Source organism: Gorilla gorilla, chromosome 7 (assembly GCF_029281585.2).
Source record: "Gorilla gorilla gorilla isolate KB3781 chromosome 7, NHGRI_mGorGor1-v2.1_pri, whole genome shotgun sequence".
NCBI classification, from domain to species: domain Eukaryota; kingdom Metazoa; phylum Chordata; class Mammalia; order Primates; family Hominidae; genus Gorilla; species Gorilla gorilla.
In genome coordinates this window covers 54,653,565-54,680,237 of record NC_073231.2, presented here as the reverse complement: position 1 = coordinate 54,680,237, position 26,673 = coordinate 54,653,565, and the positions used below count along the sequence as shown (strand labels likewise).

Here is a 26,673-nt window from a genome sequence, read left to right as displayed (position 1 = left end):
GCTTTTGTTGAGCATTAGCTCTAGGCTTCCATCTCAATGCTAGCAGTATTTATCAGGTCTCTATGGAGTAGCTATGATGCTGGAGAGGTGCTGTCAGGCTAAAGGTTGACAAAGTACTTCCCTGAGGGTGGCCAGTGTATTGTCCTGTCCCCTTGGTTTGTGTTCACTTCTCTAAGGTCAGAGCAAGATGTGAAGCCCAAGCCAGTGGATGCTACTGACCCTGCTGCCCTCATAGCAGAGGCTCTGAAAAAGAAATTTGCTTATCGGTATCGAAGTGATAGCCAAGATGAAGTTGAAAAAGGAATTCCAAAGTCTGAATCAGAGCCCACCTCAGAGAGAGTGTTGGTGAGTTATTTGCCCAGATTTCTTTCCTGTTACGTAGAAATCCATCCCATTGCAAAGCACTTGCATTTTGCAAGTGATTCACCTGTGTCATCTCTAAGTTCCAAAGGGAGGTGATACAGGATTTGGTCCCTGCCTTACAAGTAGATCACGGCTGGTTGGGAAAAGGATGACATCTTTGCTTAGCATTTACACTTTTACTTTTCTAACTATGAAAATAATAGTTGTTCATTTGGAAATTTGAAACTTGTAGAAGAGCAGAAAGAAGAAAGCCAAAGTTAACCCCTGAGCTCACTACTAAGTAATCTCCAATGTTACATTTTCTATGCAGGGTTGTATTTTTATTTAAGCATAGTGAAGTGAAATTCAGTATAGTAACAATGTATATTTTGTGATATAGAAATTCAAAGTACAGTGAGATCATTTTCTCTCAGGGCACCCTATGAAAGTCTTCTGAAGAGGGTGACATTTGATGTGGGCCTTGGAGGATGTGTACCATGTCAAAGGTGGAGACTGAGTACATTTCATGGAAGCTCCCACATAATAATTGATACATTCCCTTTATTAACATTACTGTCCTGGGGCATGTGTGTGCTAATCTATTCCAGAGAGGCAGGCATCTCAGAAATTCCAGCACCTTTGAAACTTCTTAAGACATTGGAAAGGAAACTTTGTACTTTCTCTCTTTACTCAGAGAAGTAAAATTTAACAAAAGCAGGGTATTGCCAAGATGGTTGTAGTTTTCATTTAGAGGAAGCAGTTTGGCTACTTCTTTACCTTTCATTCTGTTGATATGTTCTGTGTTCATAACAACCCATCAATTTGTAAAGGTTTTAATATTCCCAGTAGTTGCTTGGTTTTTCATGCAGAACATACCCAGCCCTCTAATCCATGATTGGGAGGTGGGGGCATATCGTTACTGTTACTTGAACCAATATCTTTATTTATACTTTTTGTTTGTTTCTAGTTTGGGCCACACATGTTGAAGCCAACAGGAAAAATGAAGGCTTTAATTGAAAATGTATCAGACTCCTAATAGACAATGAGCTGCGAAAAGACTCCTGGTTCCCCTGTTGATTTGTGAGGGCCAAGTTTGCTAGTAGAAATCGACACTGTTTAGTAAATACCTCTTTAGTATTCAGTGGTCTTCTTTTCAGGCTAATTAGTGGATTAAGCAATAATGAAAGCACTAAGTTTGGTTTTGCTTTTGTGAGATGGTCAGCTTTGGTGCTCTCCACAACATGTGTGTTCTGACATGTTTCTAATATGTGGCCAGGGCGTTCAGATTACCAGTTTTGAAAACAGTTGTATAGATTTCACAACACAAAAAGGACATTTGTGGATGTTACTGCACATTTTAAATTCTTAACACTAATTTATCTGTATAAGTGTTTTATATGCATATTTTTGGACATAAACAGTTTATGTAAAATTAGTAATGAATGATGGCAACGAGGGCACTGTTCGTTTGTTTTCAATGATCATTTAGCATTCAATGATAGAACAGCTGGTATAACATAAGTTGTTGGCATGAAATATTTGAGATTGGAAACTTCTTGCCTTGAACAGAACTTATATCTTAGATTCTCTCTCACATTTTCTTGGAGCTGGGGTTTGAATAGGAACCAGATGATGTTCACTGCTGAAATTCCATAATGCTTCCCATTGAAGGGAAGTTGAGAACCAGGAAAGCTGCTTTCACGTCACTGCCATCCAGTACTGACAGGGAAGAAAGATGTAGTTTTCCAGTAGTGATGAATCAAATTATTGAATTAAATTTCTTCTTAAGTAAAAACTCAGAATGTACCATCTTGTTTCCTTTCAGTTTATTAAATGGCATCATAAAGATGACTTTGCTAAGTTAATAGAGTTAAAAATTTTTTTAATATAAGCCAAAATATTAACTTTAATGAAACATTGACTTGGCAAATGAATTTCCTATAAATTATCATTGGTCAGAATGCTGTTTTGTTTAATTATATTACGCAACATAAACCATAGGTGTTATTAGAAGTGGAGAACTGCCTTTTTCATCTGGGGCTTTTAAGGACTTGCTATAAATGATTATTTTTTAAATGCTTTATAAATCTTCATGGTTTTTCTATTTCTGATACACTCAGCTATAGTTAATAACAGAGTATCCTACCAGGAGTAAATATTTGGAATATTTAAATCTAGTAAAAGAAGAAAGTTATACTTCCTGGCTGGGATTATTAGGAGATGGGAGTAGAGATTCACTTTTAAGTTCTTGAAAATATATGCATTCTCCTAAATATTAACAAAAATGATTTGGGGAAATGACATGGCTTGATTATTCTGTTTAAATTTGTACTGTGGCTTATGTTACACATGTTCATGTTCACCTCTCATTCACCTGTTTGTTTTATATGGTTTAAAATTCTCTTTAACAAAATTCAGAAAATTCACCTGAAACGTATTTTGACCTAAGAAACATATTTTTGTATCAGTATTGAATTTTGGACGGTGCCCCCATATAAGGAAGTTACTGTTTTAAAATAAAGCAAACAACTGTTTTATTTTCCTTGGACCATAGTGCTTCCATTTTTTCTTTTTTCACAATAGGTAAGATTCTTTTGCACACGTAGCTTCTTTAGAATAATTTTCTTTCTGCATTTTTCAAGTGGAATTATATTCCTTAAAATAAGCTCTTAAAATCACCTCTCATTCACTTTTTCTCATATAAAGGGATCTCAGCATTAAAACAGGACAGTCATGAGGTATCACAGTTGTCTCAGGGTTCTCAAACCCATAATCTACTTCTGAGATTGGTGAAATTTGTCTTCCCAGCTTCTCCCACACCCACGTCATTCAGTTTCTAGTTCTTTCACCCAACACAACACCTGAAGTAAAAGACCTTAAGAATAGTTATACCTCAGCTAGGTATGAGAAAGAAAGGTAACTAACTTTCCTATGTTTTGTCTGAGTTCTGATTGAGGGACTCTCATATATATAGAGAGAGAGAGAGAGAGAATACGAGACAGAATGGGAAGATCTGAGTCAGAGAACACTGGACTTGGAGCTTTACATGATCCCCTGTTAAATAATTTATCTTTACTTTTGCATTATTTTACACAGGGTCTCTGTAGTTTCCAATAAAATGATTTCTCCAGTGGTCCCTGGCACCTGTAAAAGGCATCATCCTATGCACTTGCTTATGCAGGCTTGGCATAGGAGGGGTAGGACTTGCAGTCTTTAGTTCTGGTTGTTTCCCCAGTCCCAGGCCCTTCTACCTAAGATTTGTGTCTTCTTTCTGTATTAGGAATGCCTATGTGTCTGTCTCTCTGGTGAAGAGGAATACACGTGGTAATAACTAGCAGAAACAAATACTTTGGAAAAACCATAGTTCTGATAACTTCCCCAGAAACAGAAGTTCTCTCTGTGGGATAGAATCTGGCAGACAGAAGTTTAAACTTTCAGGAGTTCGCCCAACAAAGTCAGCGCTGGGATTGCCAGATAGAATGAGGCACTCGGTTTCAATTGCAGTAGGTTCCTGTTTCTGTGTCTTCTTTCCCTTTCTCATCCTAGAGATTTAGCATTCTTCTCTGCTACCCTATTGATCCTATTTGTTAGGATTCTTCTTAGACTTGCCCTGTAAACCTTATAAACAATCTAGCTCTTCCTTGGTCTTGGTAGCCATCCTTTGAGGATGGGATAATAAAAATAGCATAACCAAGTAAGGATCTAGAACTTTTGCACACTTCTTCCTTCCAAGACTATTATTATCCTTAGTCTAGTTCATATGGTCTAGAAGCCTTAATGTTCCTAAAGCTGGAACTTCTCTGATACATTCTTTCTCCAGCCCCTTGTTAAGGTCACAGAGGGCTCCTTCGATAAGGGCAGAGTAGAACACAAGTGTCCTTTAGACATTTTCAGGAGGGTAAATGTTAAGACAGCTCAAACAGTGCCTCCTGATCATACCAAATGGTTATCCCAGGGCAGTCCTCCATAACCCAACTGGAAAAGCCTTAATTTGGGGAGAAAGGCCAGACTCTTCATAACAAGATTTTAACCAAAGGTATAAAAACATTCTGTTAATGTTGGCTAATGGTCACCCCTCTTCATTAGCCAGATACGCTTTTTATCGAAAGGTGAAAGAAAGCGTATTCCCCAGGTACTATGTTGTGGAAACTAGGTATCATTTTAAGGGTGAAAAAGGATACAGCTAGAGCATGGTTGGAAATCATTCTGAAATACTAGCGTTGAGTACAAGGGGAGAGAAGTGCATAAGGCACTGACCGCGGGGGCTGAGCTGTCCAGATCCCCCCAACCCCTGCCCTCCCTTCTGCAAGGGGCACGCCTGGTAGAGACTGCTCTGTAACCCAGGACACAGCCCTGATGAGCTTTTCCAATCAGGTTCTCCCTCATGAATTTGAGTAGGAAGCCTCTAGAGTGAATCAGTGCCAGGAGCTCAAATAAAGATGTTATGAGGTACAATTGTATCCATGTGTTTATATAAGTAGAAATTATCAAGAAATGAACTAAAAAGAATAGCCATAGTGACCTTTGATTTAGCACTTACTTACCATATATCAATAGTTAATTTTACTTTAAGGAACAGACATGTTATAGGTTAGGGAGCCACTCAGAAGATTAGGTAACCTGCCTAAGGACCCAAACCTAGGTCTGACAAGCTGTAAAGACAGTGCTCACCAGAACTGACCATTCCAGCACCTGGATCTCAGATTTCTAGCCTCAAGAACTGTGAGAAATAACTGTTGTTTATAAGTCACCCAGTTTCTGGTTCTTTGTTCTAACAGCCTGAGTGGACTAAGGCAAGCACTATCCTTTCTAGTATTTCCTTCAAAAAATTCATCTTTAGAGCTGTAACTTCTTTTACTAATTTCAACTAAGTTAAGGGAACTTGGGAAATCATTACAGTCTCCTGCTTCTTTACAGGACATGGCTCAACAATAAAGAAATACTTCAAATCTGTGTTCAGAAATGTCATGTAAATAAATGTACAGCTTAAAGATAGGTGTTGTAATACAAGATGGAATGTCTTGGCAAAGACTTATTGATGGGACCAGTGGAAAGCTTCAGTAAACCAATTACATCACTGTGCTTCAATTTTAAATTATAGCCAACAAGAAATCTAATATTAAAAACAGGAGTGGCCGAGTGCGGTGGCTCACGCCTATAATCCCAGCACTTTGGGAGGCTGAGGCGGGTGGATCACCTGAGGTCAGGAGTTCAAGACCAGCCTGGCCAACATGGTGAAACCCTGTCTCTACTAAAAATACAAAAATTAGCCAGGCGTGGTGGTGCACACCTGTAATCCCAACTACTCGGGAGGCTGAGACAGGAGAACTGCTTGAACCTGGAAGGTGGAGGTTGCAGTGAGCCAAGATCACACCGCTCCACTCTAGCCTGGGCAACAGAGACTCCCATCTCAAACACACACACACACACACACAACACAAAAACAAAAACGTGTTTCTCTCTTTCCCCCACCATCCTATCAGACTTTAAGGTGGGTTTCAGGACAAGTTAGGACGTGTAGGTATAAGACTAAAATATGTAATTGATGAAAGTATTTTACCTAAAGTAGCATATTGAACATTTAAAACTATTTTAGAATCAAATTTGAAGGCTAAGTAACTTTATCGGTCATAGATGTTAACTATTTTTTGAAACAGTCTTACTCTGTTGCCCAGGCTGGAGTGCAGTGGCACAATGTCAGCTCATTGTAACCTCTGCCTCTTGGGTTCAAGTGATTCTCCTGCCTCTGCCTCTCCAGTAGCTGGGATTACAGGCGCACACCACCATGCCTGGCTAATTTTTGTATTTTTTTTTAGTAGAGATGGGGTTTCGCCATGTTGGCCAGGTTGGTCTCGAACTCCTGACGTCAGGTGATCTGTCCGCCTCAGCCTCCCAAAGAGCTGGGATTATGGATGTGAGCCACCACACCCAGCCAACAATTTTAAAAATACAAGAATTACTAGATATGGTGTCATTTTTACCATTACCCGAACAAAACCCTACATTCTCCTAAACAACCCAACACTACTGATACCATACAGAAACCCGCCATATTATATAACATGTTGCACTTATTATTCTGTCACCCAGACATGTTGAGAACAGAAACCAAGGTTTGTAATTTTTAATGCCCCCCTTTATTATATCTAGTGCCATCTTCTGCACACAACAGAAACTTGGATACTGCTTACCACATGACTCCAGTATAGACGGAAGAGTTTCAATATAATCTCTTAGTAATAAATTGATAGCTAAAAAGGGAACACATTAATTCCAAATTAATTTGTTCAACAAACGTTTATTAATGGCCCAATGTACACCAGCCCTATGCTGAGCACAGGAACCAGGAAGATGGAGGAGACCTGCTGGGTGCTCTCCATCCGCTCACTCCCAAGTGGTGGTCATTCCACCTGTAGACCATGGGCTCTTGGGGGCCTTCCAGATGACACAAGTCATTATTAGCAAGGAACAGCTGCTAATTCTTGCATAGACCTATATTACTCCGTGTTTCAAATGTATGCAGATGCTACAGTGATTAATATGCACATTTCTTTGAAAGCAATACTGAATTCCTATTAGCTATTGGTCACTGTGTATTTTCTCAATCAGGAGATACCGATTGAGGGGATTTTAAACAACATTTATACATTAAAATATTTATACATGCCTGAAAACACTGGAAATACCTGATGTGAGAGTTTTAAGAAAATAGAAAGTTTAATAAAAACCAAGAAAGCATTTTGGAAAAAATCATTTTCAGAATCTTCAAGGAATTACTAGCACCTCTAATCTGTACCTCAGGTACAAATATATTTGTTTGCAAAGGACATAAAATATTTTTACTTTTATACAGAGTATCATTACCAACCATCACATTTACAGTGAGTACAAATATTGACCAGGAACCAATTTGTTTTTCTTTTTTAAAGTTAGGACTTGTCAAAATTTTCTCTCCAAGGACCTTTTACTCCTAGAGCAGAGACTCCCTCAGCCCCTGAAATGTTGAGCCAAGAGGCCCAAAGGGTGGCCATGTGTGTGAAAATCTTTAGTCTCCCATGTAAAATAAATTTTGCATTCTGTTCTGTAATATTTACTTGCTTTTTAAAAAAGTAATCTTTTAAATATTTAACTGTTTCCTAAAATTTTTTAGAAAAAAATATTCCAGTAATATAGGTCGTATTTAAGTGGAGCTATAGGCCTGATGCAGTGTCTCACACCTGTAATCCCAGCACTTTGAGAGGCCACGGTGACAGGACTGCTTGAGCCCAAGAGTTCAAGACCAGCCAAGCCAACAAAGTGAGACCATGTCTCTATAAAAAAGTTTTGTTTTTTTTTTTTTGAGACGGAGTCTTGCTCTGTCACCTAGGCTGGAGTGCAGTAGCACAATCTCTGCTCCTTGCAACCTCCGCCACCTGGGTTCAAGCAATTCTCCCGCCTCAGCCTCCCGAGTCGCTGGGATTACAGGAATGCGCCACCACGCCCAGCTAATTTTTGTATTTTTAGTAGAGATGGGGTTTCACCATGTTGGCCAGACTGGTCTCGAACTCCCGACCTCAGGTGATCCACCCACCTCAGCCTCCCAAAGTGCTGGGATTACAGGTGTGAGCCACCATGCCCGGCCACAAAAATGTTTTTAAAAAATTAGCTGGCCGGGCACGATGGCTCACGCCTGTAATCCCAGCACTGTGGGAGGCCGAGGCGGGCAGATCACGAGGTCAGGAGATTGAGACCATCCTGGCTAACATGGTGAAACCCTAACTCTACTAAAAAGTACAAAAAAATTAGCAGGGCCTGGTGGCGGGTGCCTGTAGTCCCAGCGACTTGGGAGACTGAGGCAGGAGAATGAGGAGAATGGCGTGAACCCAGGAGGCAGAACTTGCAGTGAGCCAAGATCGCAGCACTGCACTCCAGCCTGGGCAACAGAGCAAGGCTCTGTCTCCAAAAAAAAAAAAAAAAAAATTAGCTGGGTGGTGTGGTGGCACTCAGGAGGCTGAGGTGGGAGGATTGCTTGAGCCTAGGAGGTGGAGGCTGCAGTGATCATGCCACTGCACTCCAGCCTAGTTAGCAGCGAGACCCTGTCTCAAAAAAAAAAGGGCTATAGAAGGTGATTCCCACATATACATAATAAAACAACTTTTCAATGGGTTTATTATATGTGTAGGCAGGAAATGGGAGCCACACCCACGGTTCCCCTGAGAATGTGGAAATAGGATGATCTTTTCAGTTTCAAACTGTAAGAGAAACAATGGATCAGAGCAGAAGCAATCATGTATACAGGCAGAATGGAGCCCAGGTGAGCTCAACTGAAACAAGGCTTGAGGTAATGACGTTATTTAATGCATGTGCCAATCAGAAGCTGATGTAGAGAAGCAACTACTGGCAGAGAATCTCTAGCACCTTCCAGGGGAAGAGGGTACCCTGGTCCACAAACATGAATATCACAGAAGACATGGGTCTTCTGTGCACCCAAAGGGACATGGGTGCACGAGGCAACTTGCTTCCCTTGCTCAGAATCCATGCTCACCAGCTGATCATAATTTGGCTTCCCAGGAAGATTTGCCTAAAGGGAGAAAATAATTGATAGTTACATTTCTCACTGTAAATTAAAATATTGATAGTGTTTTAAAAAAATAGTTACTGTGAGCTTGGTTAATGTGGGTTTGCCATGATAGTTCCACTCTCTATGTACTGAAACAGTGGGCCTGAATTTTTAAGGATCTGAGTTATCAGACTTTCTGTACACATTAAATATTGGCCAAGGTATGGCCATCTCACGAGAGTGACCAGCTGACCATATTCCTCTACTACCCTCAGACCTCTATACCCACACTGTCCAATATAGTAGCCACTAGCCACATGTGGATATTGGGTGCCTGAGATAGGACTAGTCCAAATTGAGATGTGCTGTAAGTACACAATATACACTGGATTTCAAAGACTTAGTACCCCCCAAAAGAATGTAAAAACATCTAATTGTTTTTATATTGACATTTTAAAATGATACAATATTTTGGACGTATTGGAATAGATGTTACTAAAATTAATTCCATGTTTTCTAAATGTGGCTACTAGAAAACCGAAAATTATGTGGCTTGGATTCTGTTTCTATTGGACATCAACACTCTTCTGTACAAGTAATATGTTAATGTGTTTGATTTAGAAGTTTGCACCATATCCCTTCTAATGAGTTGGACCTGGGAAGATATAGGGAATGGCACAGTGGTACCTTGTTTACAACTGATATCAATCAAGTAGAGTGGAGTGGCCTTTTCTTATCACTTTAAAAAGGCCAATGATTGATAGAAATAAATACAACTAGTATTTTCGTACTTGCAAGAGTTGCTGATGTCTTATGCAGTTCACCACTGTGGGAACAAAAGGCCTGGCTCAAAGCTGACCTCTCCCCTGTGTTAGTCAGGACTCCAACAGCCCTAACTGGGCTTCGGCTTACTTACTTGCAACGTGAGTCATTAGTAGATAAGCTCGGACTGAGTAAACATCTGAGGGATGAATACAAGAGCCAAGAAGCTAACTTTGATTTCCTTGTAATTTAGCATTGTGTTTTCCAAAGGATTGAGTTATAAGGTAAATGTCAAGGATAAAAATATGAAAAGATAGGTTTTTATTCATCAAAAGTTAACAGCAACAGGCACATATTAAAATGAGTATGGCAAAGCCTTTTACAAATGGCTTTACACTCAAGCTTTCTCCCAAGAAAATGGCTGTTGCAACAAACTGTAAACAATCAACAGTCTTTTACAGTAACAAGGGAAATACAAATGAACTAAAAGAAAGCACCGGTTTCTCTTAAAACTAGATTACAGTTGTGCTTACTATACATAAAACAATTTAAAACAAATTACAAAAGTGGAATGTTTGAAGTTTAAAATTAGTCCTTATAGTTTGTCCTAGAAAACATCTGTTCGCATCAAAAGGCCCGTCAAAGGGTAACGTTTCATCAAAGGGAGGGACAAGAAAACAATGCACTTTTTTCAAATCAAAACAAGAAGTTTGGTCACTTAGCTATGTGCATAGTTTAAGGCAACTGGAGCAATCTGTTACAGCTTACCTACCAACCTTCCCCTCCCCCGAGTGTGGCTGCTCATTATGTCACATTCTAAAATAATAAATAAAAGCTTACATTTCAAATCTTTGCCCACATGGAGAAACATAACATGCACAGTCACACATGCACAAACATGCACGCAAACACACATCCATACATTCACACACAACATACCTCTCACTCACTGCAGCGAAAGGGACTTTAGTACCCTTGATCTGAAGGACACACTCTCCCATCCCACTTTTATTTCAGATTGGCAAATACCCTGAGCTGATTATGGTGTTTTAAACATTCCACCTTTTTCTCGCATGTGCAGGTCAAGTGTACAGTAGTGAAAACAACATGCAATGTCTTCACTGCAGAATCATAATACAGCTAGGACATTGGTGTTCTTTCCCTCCCACCCCAAATTAAAAACTAATTGTTAAAAAAAATTGCATTGCCAAACGGCACTGGAGTGAAAGCTTGGCGGTACTCTACGATAAATGCTCAGTTTCCAGTGCATGAAATAAAACTATAGCAAATGGGAGGCTTTGGTGGCATCCAAAGAAGAAAAAGGCAAACCAGGGGGAAAGAGCTGCAGTCTAAAGTTTGATCTTTAAATTTGTTTGAGTGGTTCCTTCACAATCATGCTCCAAGGCAATTTAGAACCAATATTTTCAGAGTTGATTTGTAAACATTGTCTTGCCAGAGGCAGCAGAGGCTGGGCACTTCACATTTCCATTTTCTCAGAGAGAACTTAGTGGAAGGTACAAGATACACATTGTTGCATCAGACTGGTTAAATTCCAAGAGATTGTTGCTGAACAATTCAAGTTTCACGTTTTGAAGATTAGATGCTTTGAAAAAGTCGTGGCACATATCAAAACTTCCTTTGTTACTCCTTTCGGATTCTCTCCTGCTGGGCTTTGCATATTCAAGGTTTCACATGAAAGCCAAATTCATATTGCTGTATGTTCGGGTCTTGCAATTAACAAGTGGGTTCAAATGATCCAACAGAGGAAATCTTGGAAATAAATAATGCTGGCTGGCATCACTCACTTGGAAATCTTGGCAGTCAAGAGCTAAGTTCTCTCACCTCAAGACCCCATTTCACATTTCTAAAAACCTCCAGGAGGCAGTTTGTCCCACTGGTTCTGGGGGTTATGATAACCGATTTTCCTGAGGTAATAACTGTGAGTTCAACTCAAATGCAGCATCAGTGTCCTCACTGCTGGACTGTTCTCTCTGCAGTCCCTTCCAGCTGGCTTTATTCAGCCCCACATGTCCAAGCATTGTCTGGGATAGCCTTGTATTGGAAAACCTGGCCCATTCTGTAAATAAAGGCTCCACTAGGTAAGTCATAAAACCTTGAGAAAATAGGAGAAAAAGTTATTAACATATATGCTGAAACTCTATCTTTAAAACATCATCTATACAACGTTAACCTTCCTACATCCTACTCCAGTATTACCCAGATCTTATTCTTCAAAAGATTCCTGTGTATGTGTAGGTGACAGAGTCTGTAATGTACATATCCACTTTGAAGAACTGATTTCTTAACTCAATGGAAATGTAAGTAAAAGTGAACTGACAAATATATCTAATCTTTTCTGGTTATCCTTCTCAGTGGCACAACTACATTCTTCTACTTAAGCAAAAATACACTGCCCATCTAAACTCTGAGGATACTCGGGCATAACCCAGTTCGAGGCAGAGTTGCAGTGCAACAACTGGAGGCTAAGAAGGGGTCTCCTTCGGGACTGAGGGTGATGTGGCCTGAACTGAAGTGGAGCTGGCAGTAGTCTACTGCTTTACCCCTCAGGGATGGAATCGTCATGCCTGGTCATGATTACAATTGGTCATTTTATTTAACTCAGAATTTATAAAGGCAACACTTATGACAAGAGTCAGTCTAAAAATAACAGGTGGGGTTAGTGAAAAAATCATTAAAGTGAACACCAAATGTGTACCAGAGACCTATTTTATAAACAATTCATATAATCTCCCTTAATTCACAGTCAGAAAAGGAAAATGAGTGATTTCAGGATTGTTGCATCTTTAGGTTATACAGCACTCCACTGCACATTAGATCTGACTTAATACTAAGTAGTATCTTACACAAAGTCAAAAGAAGCCCTCTAGAAAATAGCTATCAATCAAATCATATTATATATTGGGAACAAATAACATCTTTATCACATTTTGATCTGTTAAGAATGGGGAAAATATACATTCTGATTCTATCACGCTTTAAAATTTTCTTCATATCCAAGACTCTCATTGCAGCAAAAGACCATGTGGACCACAAACAACATAGGTTCCATTTATCCAACATAAGAATCTCACCAGAATTAAAGCAACCAGCATCCACTACTTTTAATCAGGAAAGTTATATATGGTCTGATGGCTGAATTTTTTAAGTGTATATAATTATGGTATCTGAAATATTAATTATGTATAATATGTGCAATAAGGCTTTCTTTCTTTCATTGATCCATTCCCTCCACACGTATTTACTGAGAACCTACTATGTCCCCGGGACTATGCCACTGTGGCTGGGTATACAGCAGTGAATAAGACAGACAAGATCCCTGCCCTCAAGGAGCTTATGTTCTGGTGAGGAGAAAGAGATAACAAACATAGAAAAGTGTCATTATAGTCAAAGCACACAGCGGCTTTCTGGCAGCCATCTTCACACTACAGTGTTATGTTGAGCCAGCCACCCAAAGCCGTCTTTCCTACGTGCCATAAAGTCATAAGCCACTGGAGTTATCTACCCACATGGCCCTTATTATTATAGGTTTCATACCATTCATCTTATTTCATCCCTCTCACTGTTCCAACTGGTTGAGATCCTTGGGGATCTTACCTCCAACAGCCAACAAATTAGCTATCACTTCTGGCTCTATGTTAACCTAAAATTTCTTTTAGGTTTTAAATACCTGATAAAAATGAACAGACCAGAGCCATGGACCAGCCTCTCTCTTGGAGGGCAGGACTCTGTTAATTAGTACCTCGAACACAGCTGTTCAACCATTTGTGACTCCATTTAATTGTACTAGCCCCACAAGCCTCTACTTTATCTTCACAGATTTCACAGGACGCCTTGTCAAATGCCTTACTCTTATCCAGTACATATTTTCTTGTTCAACAAAATTAGTATTCCTATCAAAGAAAGAAACTGTATTAGTTCAACATGACTTGTACATACTGCCCCTATGCTGGGGAGTAGTAATCACTGCTTGGTGAGTTGTTAAGAGGCTGGGATTTGATGTCCGAAAGACCTGGATTTGAAGCCCAACACCAACACCTGTTAACTGCATGAAGTGGGCAAACCATCTGAAAATAAGGATGCTCAAAGCGCTGGTCCCCTAGGGTTGTTGTGTGGAGTCAGCAGATGTCAGCAATCACCATCAGATCAGTGACCTTATCCCTGACAACCCATTCTAGATCCGTACAACACTGACAAGATCAATAGCTTGAGATGAACAGTGAAAGGGATCTAGCTTCTGTTACCTTATAAAAATTACAATGTTTTAAATCTCATTTGCAAGTTCTCCCATTAAGCAAGGGAGTAGTTTACTAGGATAAAAAGACATTCAATATTAAAAGTAACTGAGTTGACTACCGATTCACCTGTCTTCGATTCAATTCTCTTTTGTCCATTTTTTTTTTTTTTTTTTTTGAGATGGAGTGATGGAGTTTCATTCTGTCACCCAGGCTGGAATGCAGTGGCACGGTATCGGCTCACTGCAACCTCTGCCTCCCAGGTTCAAGCGATTCTCCTATCTCAGCCTCCCAAGTGGCCATCACACCCAGCTAATTTTTGTATTTTTAGTAGAAACGTGAGTTTCACTATTTTGGCCAGGCTGGTCTCGAACTCCTGACCTCAAGCGATCAGCCCGCCTCGGCCTCCCAAAGTGCTGGGATTACAAGTATGAGCTACTGCTCCTGGCCACTTTTGTCCATTTCTAATGTGTTCTTTTGCATTTGAAGATTATTCTACTTGAGAATCAAGACAAAGCATATCTGGTTCTAAATTGTTTTACTATCCTCCCAAAAGAAAAGCATCTGCTACTCTCAGCATTCCTGGCCAGTGTGAGCTCTCTGGAGATTCAGCATCCCTCACACTCCTAAAGTCTGGCCACAGTTCTACACGCTCTTCCCTTCTCTACCTGTCACTCTGAAGTCAAATCGGCCACTACCCACTTTCTTCCATGAGTATCCATTGCAATCACAATGTAAGAATTACGTTTCTGAATTTCTGGCCCCATGGCATGGTCTTCCTTTCTGAGTATGATGCCACATATTGTGCTACCTTCTTAGTTTCTGGAAACTTCATCTTTCTGAACTTTGGGCACATATTTCACCGTGTTCAGTCTGATTCTCAAAGGCCCTATTCAACACCAGCTACCAAAATTACACTCCTCCCTCTATTCCTTGTTGAGCTACTGCCCCCGTAGAATCCCCCTCCTTTATACCCAAAGCCCAACACACTCAATCCTAGTCAACCTTCCTGTGAACTCCTGCAACAAGCTACACATACTTCAGTCACAGGACATTTTCATTATGCTTTCTATAATACAGTTATTAGTTCACTCAACACACAGTTCTCAAGGGCCTCCTGCTTCCGGTGTGGTGCTACGCTCCAGGAATCCACAACCAAGTGGATCAGGCACTTTGGAATCTAGAAGAAAAGTGACTGACTCTGCCTAAAGCAAGTGGAGAGCAGCTTCTGGAGAAGGTGACATTTGAGCTGCCTCTTCAAGAAAAATAACTCTACAAGGCACATGGAAAGCACTGGCGAGGCACAAAGAGCGAAAGAACAGCGTATACTTGGGAAACACAGAAGCGTCCCGAGATGCTGTAGGCAAGTGAGAGGGAAGTTGAGGCAAGATGGCTGCACAGCATTTGAAGCTAGATTATAAGGGCCTGTCTAGGATGTTGAAGAGTTAGATTTAATCAACAGGCAGTGGTAAGAGTCTGGAAAGGCAGTGGCAGAAGCTGGTCTTCGTATTATGATCAGGCTCAGTGGGTCACCACCTATCCATTTTTATTTTATTTTATTTTTGTCATTTCTTTGTTTACCTATCCTTTTTTAAATGGCAGTCCCAAATGATGCAAAAGAAGCTTCCACATGAGCGAATAATGGATTCTTATTTACATAAGAACAGAAACAAGTTATTGCTGCTGCCTGTTCTGCAAAAATATGCTTTTTACATCCTAAAATTAAATGAGAATTAGAAGAGCCATAACAAGGGAAAACAAGGATAAAATTTCTTAAATTATTTTTAAAAATAGAAATGAGCATAATTTTAATATTTTATATTTCAAATATATTTTCCTTCTTGATAAAAACAGTAGCATTTTTCTAACCAGCTATATCTAAATATGTATAATTACCAATCTGGATGTTGGCAATAGATTCAGTGTGACGATCGCAAAGTGGACTCACACCCAAATGATACTTTTTTTCTATATCTCCTATAAATTAAAAAAAGAGAAGTATTAATATGAAGAATATCTATTGGTTAAATATACAATTAAAGGCTTGAACATAACCTGTGCATTTCTTAGGAAAAACATACTTAATCTTCATGAGAGGACAGCTTCGCAATTAGTTCTTTTTAAAATTTTAAGTTATTTACACATAGAAGAGATTGCCAAGCTGATATTTTTATTTAAATGCAAGGTGTTACCCCAAGACTGTAATTTATAACACATTAATATACAACCTGAAAGGAAGGTTCATGAAATAAAGATTCCTGGATCCGGGTTTTAAATTACACACACAAAAGTTTTACATGTTCATATGGCCCTCCACACACGACAAGGATAAAGCAAGTTCAGGGAAATCTTTCTGTACAGCAAAATTCCAAACCTAATCTATCTATACTCATAAATGCATAAGTACATCTGATCATTCCAAAAGAGGGCTTCTAATTTTCAAAACAGATGCTCAATTTGTAGAGTATTGATTAGATGTATATCTATTGTGAATTGTTACTAAAAATGTCAAGACTCTACTGCTAGACCCATATAAATTATTGAGTTATTTTATTCTTACGATGTTAAAAAAAATGAACTGCATAAATTAATTATCACTCAATACTGTAACTTGCCTTGATGGAAGAATTCCTCCGTTACTTTTTCACTCCACTGCTTGCTTAATTCCCACGTCCGACATGGGTTACAAATATCAGCACATTTCAAAGCCATCTAGCAAACAAAACATTAATATTGTTTTAAGATATATACACACTTGACAATAATACCAAAGAACCAAGTGCAAGGACTGGATTAACCATAAATATAAATAAGCCAGAAATATAATTCTCCTATTTTTAGATGTAAGAATTTATGAGAATAAAATGCTATTTCTTAATTGGTACCCTAATCTTGTAAAAATTGTTTTCATCAGAAGTCTTGAGTATGAAAAACATGTAAGCAATGATGCCTTCCTAGGTAGCAGATTCACCAGTGATCTCCTTTTGGAAGGAGTGTGCGCTAATTGAAGGAAATTCTTTAGCTTGCCCTCAAGATTTAACCATTCTGAAAAACTACACTAGAATATTCATTTTTTAGTTTGACAGTCACATAATTTATCCTAGAAATAGAATGTTTCCAAGCCCCATTTTACCTGTAAAACCAAATGTCTGTGTCTGGTGTCTTCTAGGCATAAATCACCTCTATCCAAATGGGACCTAAACAAAGACAGATACTCATTCTGGCGACTGATGTCTGTGGCTAGTATCAGAGCACCTATCTGTGTCTCCATTTGTTGCCTGGAATTAGAGAAATACAAAGAGAAAATATAAGACTTTCAATTAACTATTTATTGATTTTTTTTCTTAACCATAATAATCGGAAGGCTTTATAGAACCCTAAAATATCCAACTATCATTCAATTTAAAATTTACCACACAAAAAAATGAGTTCTATAGAATGCTTCAAAAAAGCCATTAAAATAATCAAAACTAAAACCAAGAGTTTGTAGGAAAATACCAATATGCAAACATTCCACAAGGAGAGCCTTTATTTTGCCAGCCAAGGTGGTATTATTTGCTTTAAAAAAAAAAATCAATATAACATTGGTTGTTGTCTGAGAAAGTTCCTTGCTGGGATTCTTTTGCTGGAAAATTCTCATGCTGAGGGTAAACAACTTTGGTTTGCTTTTTAGTGCCTGAGATCTGAAGGCAGAAGGAAGATTCAAATAGAAAGAATAATGGCCCATTCAACAGCTGACTCCTACAGACATTTTGACTAAGATGCCTGTTGCAATTCCCCTGAGCAACTTAATAACTGTGTTTTCAAGGTTAAACTCAAGAACCAATCAGTTATCTGTAAATGAATATCCAACTTTTCTGGAAGGAAAAAGGTAACATGTTAATATAAACAGCAAATACATACATCATTTATAAAACTGCCTCAGATCAATTAACAAGATAAACATACTTAAAAAAAATTCTTGCCTTTTGTTTTAATGGGCCATAGCAAATACTATCTCTGTATAATGATCAGTAAAGAGCTGTCAAATAGATAAAAAGACTCACAATATTGAATGTTAAAACAAACCCTAAATGAAGAAAACATTAAATAATGCTATTAGGTAGTATTCCTTATTTCCATTTTTATTAAATCTGAGAACTCAACAGGGTTAATCATCAAATGAAAAACATGATTTTTAAAAAGGGAATAATGAAGCAAACATTTTAATCTGTCTTAATTTTAAGAACCCATAATTTACATATACAGTGTGTTTAAGCAATTTTCGTATTTGTACTACAGCAAAAAATGATTTTACTTACCAGAAGTATTGTCATACTCCAAATGGTATCCGTGAATAAAGATTTAAAAAAATAAAAAATAAAGTCCAGCTTTTTTCTCACGGTCATTACACAAAACAGTTTTTTATACAGTTGTTTTAAATTATGAAAGGGAAACCAGAGAACAGCAAGTGGAACTTAAATTTTAATACTCAAACATATTTTTATGCCTCACCACTTTTCTTGAAGTGGATGGTTTTGATCCACTTTCATGGTTTGCTGACGTGCATTTTCCCTCAGTGCAACATTACTAAAAAGCTTGTGTGTGGACCACACTATGGCAATGACGTGAGATTTTATAAACCATCACCATCCTGTTAGCCTTATTCACATTAATGTTGTTTATTAGGTTCTAAAATAGCCCATTTATTTTTTTTCCTAAAATATTAGGGTTTTTTCCATTCATTATTATATCCTATAGCTCTAGAAGTGTGACTCCAGGATTATGCTATTGAGGATATAAGGCACTCTCTTTACTTTCTTGTCAGCTTTGAAAACTTCTGGGAACAGATTTTAATGAATCTATTTAATGTAATAGAATGTTTACATTCCATCCAATTTACCTTTATACCTAGACCTTAAGGTTTTATTCAGCTGAGTATGGAAATGTGTAATATCTATTTATGTAAATAAGTAGTAAACTATGGCTGAGCAATTGTGTATTTGGAGTAAATTTTATAGTATTCAAACCCACGGAATAGTCTTTGATAAAAATAACTATCCATTAAAATGTTACCGACTATATAGTAGGATAGCTCTAAATTACTAAAATTGTATATAATTTATTAAATTTGACAAACACTGAAAACTGTGGAACACCTGAACATAACAATTTTTAAAACTTTATAAAATTACTTTGCCAACTTAACTTCTATAACCAGTAACAAATTAAATTTGTCTTAATCCAACCTACCTGCTTTCTAATGGCAGATGTGAGAATAAGCCTGATTCTCTCAATAAGCCCACTGCAGATCTCCAGTGGTGATTTTCCAGTACTGAGGTATTCTACAACAAAGGACGTTTCTGAGTTACTTAATGATACGTCTCTTTCTGGACATATCATTACTAACAATACTGTTAGCAATATTAATCTGGTTAAAATTCTAACATTCATTGAGAATTTATTTTCATTACTTTCATTTCTTCAAAATATGAAACATTTTCTAGAATGCAAAAATAATAAATCTTGATGATAAAATTGCACTAACCTTGTATAAAGTTGCCAAGTAATGGTTAGTTTTAATAAGGAAAGGTTGATTAACACCTGGATGATCCAGATCATGAGTGGCAGCTGCAATTAAGCTCAGCAAGATATCCCAAGGAGTTACAGAACTGGCAAGCTGAAGTGTGACAAAAGAATAATGAATCACAGATATATCTAAAATAAGCTCTACGCCGTCACAGTAGTTTTGAATTAGCAGCCAATGGTAGTGGTGGCAATCTCCTCCCCCTTCACGTCATTCCTCAGGCGGTTGTTCATTAGGTCCACCAAGCACATCTGCCAGGTCCTGGTCGCATCACCACACTGGCGAAGGCATGATACAACAGTGGCCCTGCCCATGTGGAGTTTACAGAGTTCATCCTTAGGCCATTTCATTTTTAACAAGCTTAATTAAAATGGCAGCTAAAGCATAAACCGTTCTTTTTGAGAAATAATGGCTTTAAAATGACAAACACAGTTTGGCACATTTTTATTACTGTAGCCATTACTGAACAAAAGACCTAAAATTTTAAGGGTGTTTATTTATCAACAAATTGGTTATTGGATTTCAATAATGTAATCTAAAATGTAAGGTTATTCCTTTAGTCCTGATGTTTAAGGAGGCTACTGAGTAATCATGTTAAGTGGAAGTCTATGTCAAGTCTGTGATAAAATCCTCCCCTAACGGATGGATACATTCATAACAATGATACAATGTATTCATGTCAGGGAAAGCAATCTTGCACACCAGAAATTGTAACTTTACTCTCAATAATCATTACCAAACTTATTTAATAATCACAATAAATAAAAGTTTATGATTAGCTGACAAATGTTCAATGATAAAAAAGATCACCTTGACTATATCATCTGCTTTTCATGAAATGCCTCTCATTTTCTGGCAAACTTGGCCAGATTTGTGTTCCCACAGCACCTCATGGCCTGCCACAATACCACTCATCAGCGCATGGTATTATTTAGGTTTATGTTAGGACAGTGCTGACTAAACTGTAATGATCCTGTGCTCTAACAGTGAAAATTTTTGAGCATACACCACTTATATTAAGTATATGTACTTATGGATTATTATACTGAACTAACATTTATATGTTATACAACAAAGATAAAAACTGAAAATTTTAAAAATGAGATAAAAAATAATTTTAGATTCGAATTCTATTGTTTTCTTTCTCTGCTAGAACGAATCAATCATCTCTTTCTACTCCCTGTGTTAAGTTCATCTCAGTCAGAGAAATCACTGTCTGAGGGCTTGAATCTCCTGGAAAACTGTAAGCTACCTGGAAGCAGAGATGCATATTATTTATTTTTGTATCGCATATAATTAGTACACGGAGAAGGTCAATGAATAGGAGAAGATGAAGAAAATTATTTCCTCTTTAGGATATACAAAAGCATTGAAAAAATAAAGCATTCTAAAGCGCTGCTTACTAATCAAGATGAACAGAATGCATAGGATATAAAGCATACTGCATATAAAGCAATCTCCCCTCCTTGACATATACATGAATGGGCATGGGTGTCTATGTCTTATGAACATGTAATTTATTAGGCAGTATGCAAAGGGGTTACATTCTTATTGGCAGAAGAATAGACATCCTGGGAGAATACAATAATCCAAAATTAGACTGATTTAAAAAATTAATGTATGACTACACATGACATCAAAACAATCTCAGGTATATTAAAGAGTTAACCATTAAAAACAGGGACATGACAATAAGCAACTGAATTCTCAAAAATTCTGTGAAGAGAAAGTAACTTTAAAAACAAATCACACATGCAAAAAAAAAGATATAAAAATGTAACATTTCTGCTTGTAAAAAAAAAAACCTTTCATCAGAAAGAAAATTTTCAATATTATAACAAAGATAAGGACTTCAGTAACTTAACTTTTTAAGGTGGATTAAAAGACAGATGTTATTTCCATTCTGTGATTACATCTGTTAAGAGCTGACAATAAAGAAATGTCCAAAAAAGAAACTACAGATTATTTAACATATGTGAAGGTCAGATTTTACTTGTATCTGCAAAGCCATCATTAGGGTTCTTTTTCAATAAAATAGAAAACTATTAAGTGGTGAGTTTTGCTGTGTTCAGTGAAAAGCTTACTGTTTTCACTGCCTGCCAGCCCTTATCATTTCCCATGGTAATGGTTATCACAGTGAGTTTTGTTGGTGGTAGCTTTTTTTTTTTTTTGGCTAAATTGGCAAATCAAAAATATAGTAGAAATAGCAGAAAGAAGGTACCTGAGATACTGGTGGCTTGCTGAGGGTAAAGAGGAGGTGGCACTATCATGGAGGACAGCAGTTTAGTGACATAAAATGTCCTGAATCAATATTGTATTTTTATTTTTCCTAGTGATGCTACCTCTGAAAACAGATTCTATTTTTTTGTGACAGAGTCTTGCTGACGCCCAGCCTGGAGTGCAGTGGTGCGATCTCGGCTCACTGCAGCCTCTGCCTCCCAGGTTCAATCGATTCTCTTACTCAGGCTCCTGAGCAGCTGGGATTATAGGTGCCTACCACCATGCCTGACCTTTTTTTTTTTTTTTGTACTTTTATAGAGATGGGGTTTTACCATGTTGGCCAGGCTGGTCTCGAATTCCTAATCTCACGTGATTCGCCTGCCTTGGCCTCCCAAAGTGCTGGAATCACAGGCATAAGCCACCATGCCCTGCCTAGTGAAGACAGATTCTTGACACATTATGTCCATCCTGAGAAATTACTGAAAGAAATGAACCTCCCACACACAGAAGGCAAAAGGACAAGGCGGTCCTCGCAGGGCTCCTCAATCCCCAGGCCATGGACCGGTACTGGTCCATGGCCTGTTAGGAACCTGAGAGGAACCAGGTGCACAGCAGGAGGTGAGCTGCCAGCCCGTGAGCATTATTGCCTGAGCTCTGCCTTGGAAGCAGTAGCTTCTCATAGGAGCACAAACCCTATTGTAAACTGTGCACGTGAGGGATCTAGGTTGCGCACTTCTTTTTTTTTTTTTTTTTTTTGAGATGGAGTTTCGCTCTTGTTGCCCAGGCTGCAGAGTAATGGCGCAATCACGGCTCACCGAAACCTCCACCTCCCGGGTTTAAGTGATTCTTCTGCCTCAGCCTCCCAAGTAGCTGGGTGGCATGCGCCACCACGACCAGCTAATTTTGTATTTTTAGTAGAGACAGGGTCTCCATGTTGGTCAGGCTGGTCTCAAACTCCCAACCTCAGGTGATCCGCCTGCCTCAGCCTCCCAAAGTGCTGGGATTACAGGTGTGAGCCACCAAGCCCAGCCAGCACACTTCTTATAAGAATCTAATGGCTGATGATCTGAAGTGTAACAGTTTCATCCTGAAACCATCCCCCTCCCCATCCAAGGAAATATTGTCTTCCGTGAAACTGGTCCCTGGTGCCAAAAACGTTGGCGGCCACTGCTCTAGAGGTCTAAAAACAGAGAACTAGGCTGGGCATGATGGCTCATGCCTGTAATTCCAGCACTTTGCAGGGCCAAGGCAGGCAGATCACTTGAGGTCAGGAGTTCGAGACTAGCCTGGCCATCATGGCAAAATCCCATCTCTACTAAAAACACAAAAATTAGTTGGGCGTGGTGGCACATGCCTATCAGCTACTTGGGAGGCTGAGACAAGAGAATCGCTTGAACCCAGGAGGTGGAGGTTGCAGTGAGCTGAGATTGTGCCACTGCACTCCAGCCTGGGCGACAGAGTGAGACTCCATCTGAAAAACAAAACAGAACAAAATAAAAACATAAAAACAGAGACAGAGTAAACCCAGCCAATGATAAAGCCCATATACAATATCATTCATTAACAGCTCATATTGACCAAGCACCTACCATGTGCTGGTGCTGTTTTAGGGGACAGGTAAATATTAGGGAATAGACAGACAAAAATTCCTGCCCTGGAGGCCTGACATTCCTGTGGTTTCCACGTCAGGTTCCCATATGTTTTACAAGTAAGATTCTGGGGGCCAAAATTCCTATCTTACTCATATTTTTGTCACTAGCAATTAGCATCTACTCAGAGCATGAATAAGTGTACATCTGCAAGAAAGGCAACTCAACCATTACCAGTCTTGCTGACATCAAAGGGAAGGATGCAGGGGCCAGGGAGGGACGTGCAGGGCCAGGCTCTTTTGTCAACTGCCAGGGACAAGTAGAGCAAGGTTTAAAGGTTCAGTGTTAAAGTGGGTTTATCTCTGGGACATGTAAGCGTAATTCTTATCCAGACTTAGTTTAAGTATAGTTATTAAGTAAAATAGCTAATTTAAACTCATTATAGAAACATGAAACTAAACATTAAAATAGGAAACAAAGGGAAAATCACAATCTCCTCAGCTGACAACTATGAATGTTACCAGTGTCAATCAATCAAGGAGACTTTGGACTCAACTTGAACAAAATGCTTTATAATCCACATGAGTTCAGCCTTGAGGACATAAAAAATAAATACTCAAGTTAGTGACAATGCATATATGGAGAGATGAGTTTGTCTCCAAAATTTCCAGTAATTTCTTTGGCTTGAAATATATTTTTTTCCACATAGACAAGAGTCCAAGAATTAGCTCTTCCATATAAATTGTAAAGTATAAAAACTGAAAACAAATTTCTCACAAAATATATATACTTAAGTCTATTTACTATTCCCTCTGTACTTGGACTTTCTTATGGCTGACTCCTTAGTTATGTACTGTCCACTTAAGTGACTTCTGATCACCCTATCTAAAGTTGTAAAACTCTTGCCATCCACCTGGTCATTCTCTATATTATTATTATTATTATTATTATTATTGTTGTTGTTGTTGTTGTTGTTGTTATTTTAGACTGAGTTTCACTCTGTCGCCTAGGCTGGAACGCAGTGGCGTGATCTCGGTTCACTGGAACCTCTGCCTCCCAGGTTCAAGGGATTGTCATGTCTCAGCCTCCCAGGTAGCTGGGATTACAGGCACCCGCCACCATGCCCAGCTAATTTTTGTATTTTTAGTAGAGACGGGGTTTCACCATGTTGGCCAGGCTGGTCACAAACTCCTGACCTCAGGTGATTCACCAGCCTCGGCCTCCCAGAATGCTGGGATTACAGGCATGAGCCACCATGCCCAGCCACTAACATATTATTTTGATCAAAATTCTATTTATCTATTTGTTTAATGACTGCCTCCCCCACTAGGATGTACACTTCATGCAGACAGGGATCATTCCTGCCCTGCTCACCACCACATTCCTTGCACCAGGATAGAGCCTGGCATGTGGCAGATGCTCAAAGAGTATAAAACGTGATGCTATGCAAAGGCTCAGGAGTAAAAGAGATACAATCTTCAGGCATCTATCTAATCTATCTTATCTATCTATCTAAAGATAGGGTGTCACCCAGGCTGCAGTGCAGTGGCACTATCACTACTCTCTGCTGGACCTCCCAGCCTCAAGGGATCCTTCTGAGTCAGCCTCCTAAGTAGCTGGGACCACAGGTACACACCACCATGCCCATCTAACTTTTTATTTTTTGTAGAGATGGGATCTTGCTATATTGCCCAGGTTGGTCTCAAACTCCTGGCTTCAAGTGATCCTGTTGCCCTGGCCTCCCAAAGTATTGAGATTACAGGCATGAGCCACCACACTTGGACCTACTTCAAATTTTTCAGAATTCATTTTTAAAACTTTGAGTGACTGTTTTTTTTTTCTTTCTGTCTTTTTTTGAATAAAAGAGATGAGGTCTTGCTATGTTGACCAGGCTGGTCTCAAACTCCTGGGCTCAAGCAAGCCATCCGCCTCAGCCTCCCAAAGTGCAGAATTACAGGCATGAGTCACCATGCACAGTCCTGGGTGACTCCATTTTAAAATGTTCACTATGATAAGGGAGAAGGGAAATGCCTGCATTGTAGGGCTTTGTGATTTTATCTATATCCTTAATTGAAGCCTTGGGTAAAGTGTTCACTGAGTATGTTAAGGATGAAAAGTGTTTAAGTATTATCAGAACTCCACAGGAAAAAAGTGTTCAAAATCATGTTTTTATTAATTTTTGTCCGCATGCATCCCCACCCTGCTCACCTGGCATCACCCAGATTTCCCTGCCCCTGGCTTGGGTTGGGTGTGCCCAGAGGGAGATGGGAGTGCAGAAGCCTTCACTGACCAGGTTAACCCTTTTGTGTGCTGCAGAGAACTTATTACCATCTTTCCACTTACCAGATTGTATGGTGATTACTCATCAATCTCTCCCACAACATTCTCAGAGGATGCAGTCTTGGCCCAGAGATTTTTTTAAAGTTTAATTTAAAAATTGGGGTGGGCAGTAGAGTGAGACCGTGTCTCTACAAAAAATTAAAAAAATTAGCTGGCCTCCAGCTTGAGCCCAGGATGTCGAGGCTTCAGTGAGCCATGATCACGCCACTGCACTGCAGCCTGGCAACACTGTGAAACCCTGTCTCTTAGAGAAAAAAAAAACAGTTGGGTGGTTGGGAGTATACATTTGTCAAAACCGTACACATAAAATGTACGCACTGTATTACTGCATGTAAGTTCTACCACAATAAAGTTGATTTTTAAAATGTCATGATATATATACTAAAAAACGGGCATTTTCACATATTCTATGATCTCTTAAATAATCAGAAGACTAGCTGTGTTCTTAAGTTGGCATCAATGGGCACAAGCCAGTTTGGTCATCCTGTTTTCCGCCTAACACCTTAGCCAGAACTAAGATCTAGGGAGAGAGCAGTTTTGAAGTAGAGATGGGGTAGGCAGACATAATTGCAGAACTGCCAGGGATAGGAAATGTCCAGGGGCAAACATGGCTTTCATTAACACCTGCAGACAATGATTCCCAAATCCATACATTAAGTCTGATTTCTCTTCTATACTTCAGACTCTTTTATGTAACTCTATACTAGACCTCTATATTAGGATGTCAAATACATTTAACACCACGGATCCAAAATGGTGCTCACTGTCTCTACAAGCCTTACCCCCAAAACTTGCTCTGCTCTACATTCCTCCTCTCATGGAAGACTTCCACCTTCTACTCAACTGCCCAAACCAGTCTTCACTGACTTCTGTTTCTTTCCCCCAAATGCATTCACCACCACATCCTGTTCATTCTAATTCCCAAGAGAACTTGCAAACTATCCACATCCCTACTTCACCAAGGCCACTCTGCTCTCTTCCATGGAGCACTGAAGTAACTCCTGGCAGATGTTCAGGCTTTTGGTCTTGATACGATTTATCTTCACATCACAGCCAGGATAA

At 39.0% G+C, this 26,673-nt stretch overlaps 2 protein-coding genes across 9 annotated transcripts in view; one reads left to right on the top strand and one right to left on the bottom strand.

Moving 5' to 3' along the window:
• The window catches only part of MTFR1 (mitochondrial fission regulator 1), a 127,782-nt gene that overhangs the window by 62,020 nt on the left and 39,089 nt on the right, over positions 1 to 26,673 (top strand). For 3 of the 7 annotated variants that reach the window (XM_055349499.2, XM_004047102.4, XM_055349501.2), the window contains exons 7-8: positions 177 to 345; positions 1,310 to 2,890. In XM_055349499.2, the coding sequence (XP_055205474.2) occupies positions 177 to 345; positions 1,310 to 1,378 (238 nt within the window). In that variant the 3' untranslated portion in view covers positions 1,379 to 2,890. Of the gene's footprint in view, positions 1 to 176; positions 346 to 1,309; positions 2,891 to 17,569; positions 17,672 to 26,673 lie in introns of those variants that run through there. The other 4 variants (XM_063709246.1, XM_055349496.2, XM_063709245.1 and 1 more) reach the window with 2 other exon arrangements.
• PDE7A (phosphodiesterase 7A) overlaps positions 9,950 to 26,673 on the bottom strand; it is a 125,585-nt gene continuing 108,861 nt past the window's right edge. For both annotated transcript variants that reach the window (XM_019032462.4, XM_063709244.1), the window contains 6 exons: positions 19,424 to 19,555; positions 19,129 to 19,220; positions 17,030 to 17,174; positions 16,512 to 16,608; positions 15,793 to 15,873; positions 9,950 to 11,756 (listed from right to left, as the gene is read on the bottom strand). In XM_019032462.4, the coding sequence (XP_018888007.4) occupies positions 11,551 to 11,756; positions 15,793 to 15,873; positions 16,512 to 16,608; positions 17,030 to 17,174; positions 19,129 to 19,220; positions 19,424 to 19,555 (753 nt within the window). In that variant the 3' untranslated portion in view covers positions 9,950 to 11,550. The remainder of the gene's footprint in view (positions 11,757 to 15,792; positions 15,874 to 16,511; positions 16,609 to 17,029; positions 17,175 to 19,128; positions 19,221 to 19,423; positions 19,556 to 26,673) is intronic.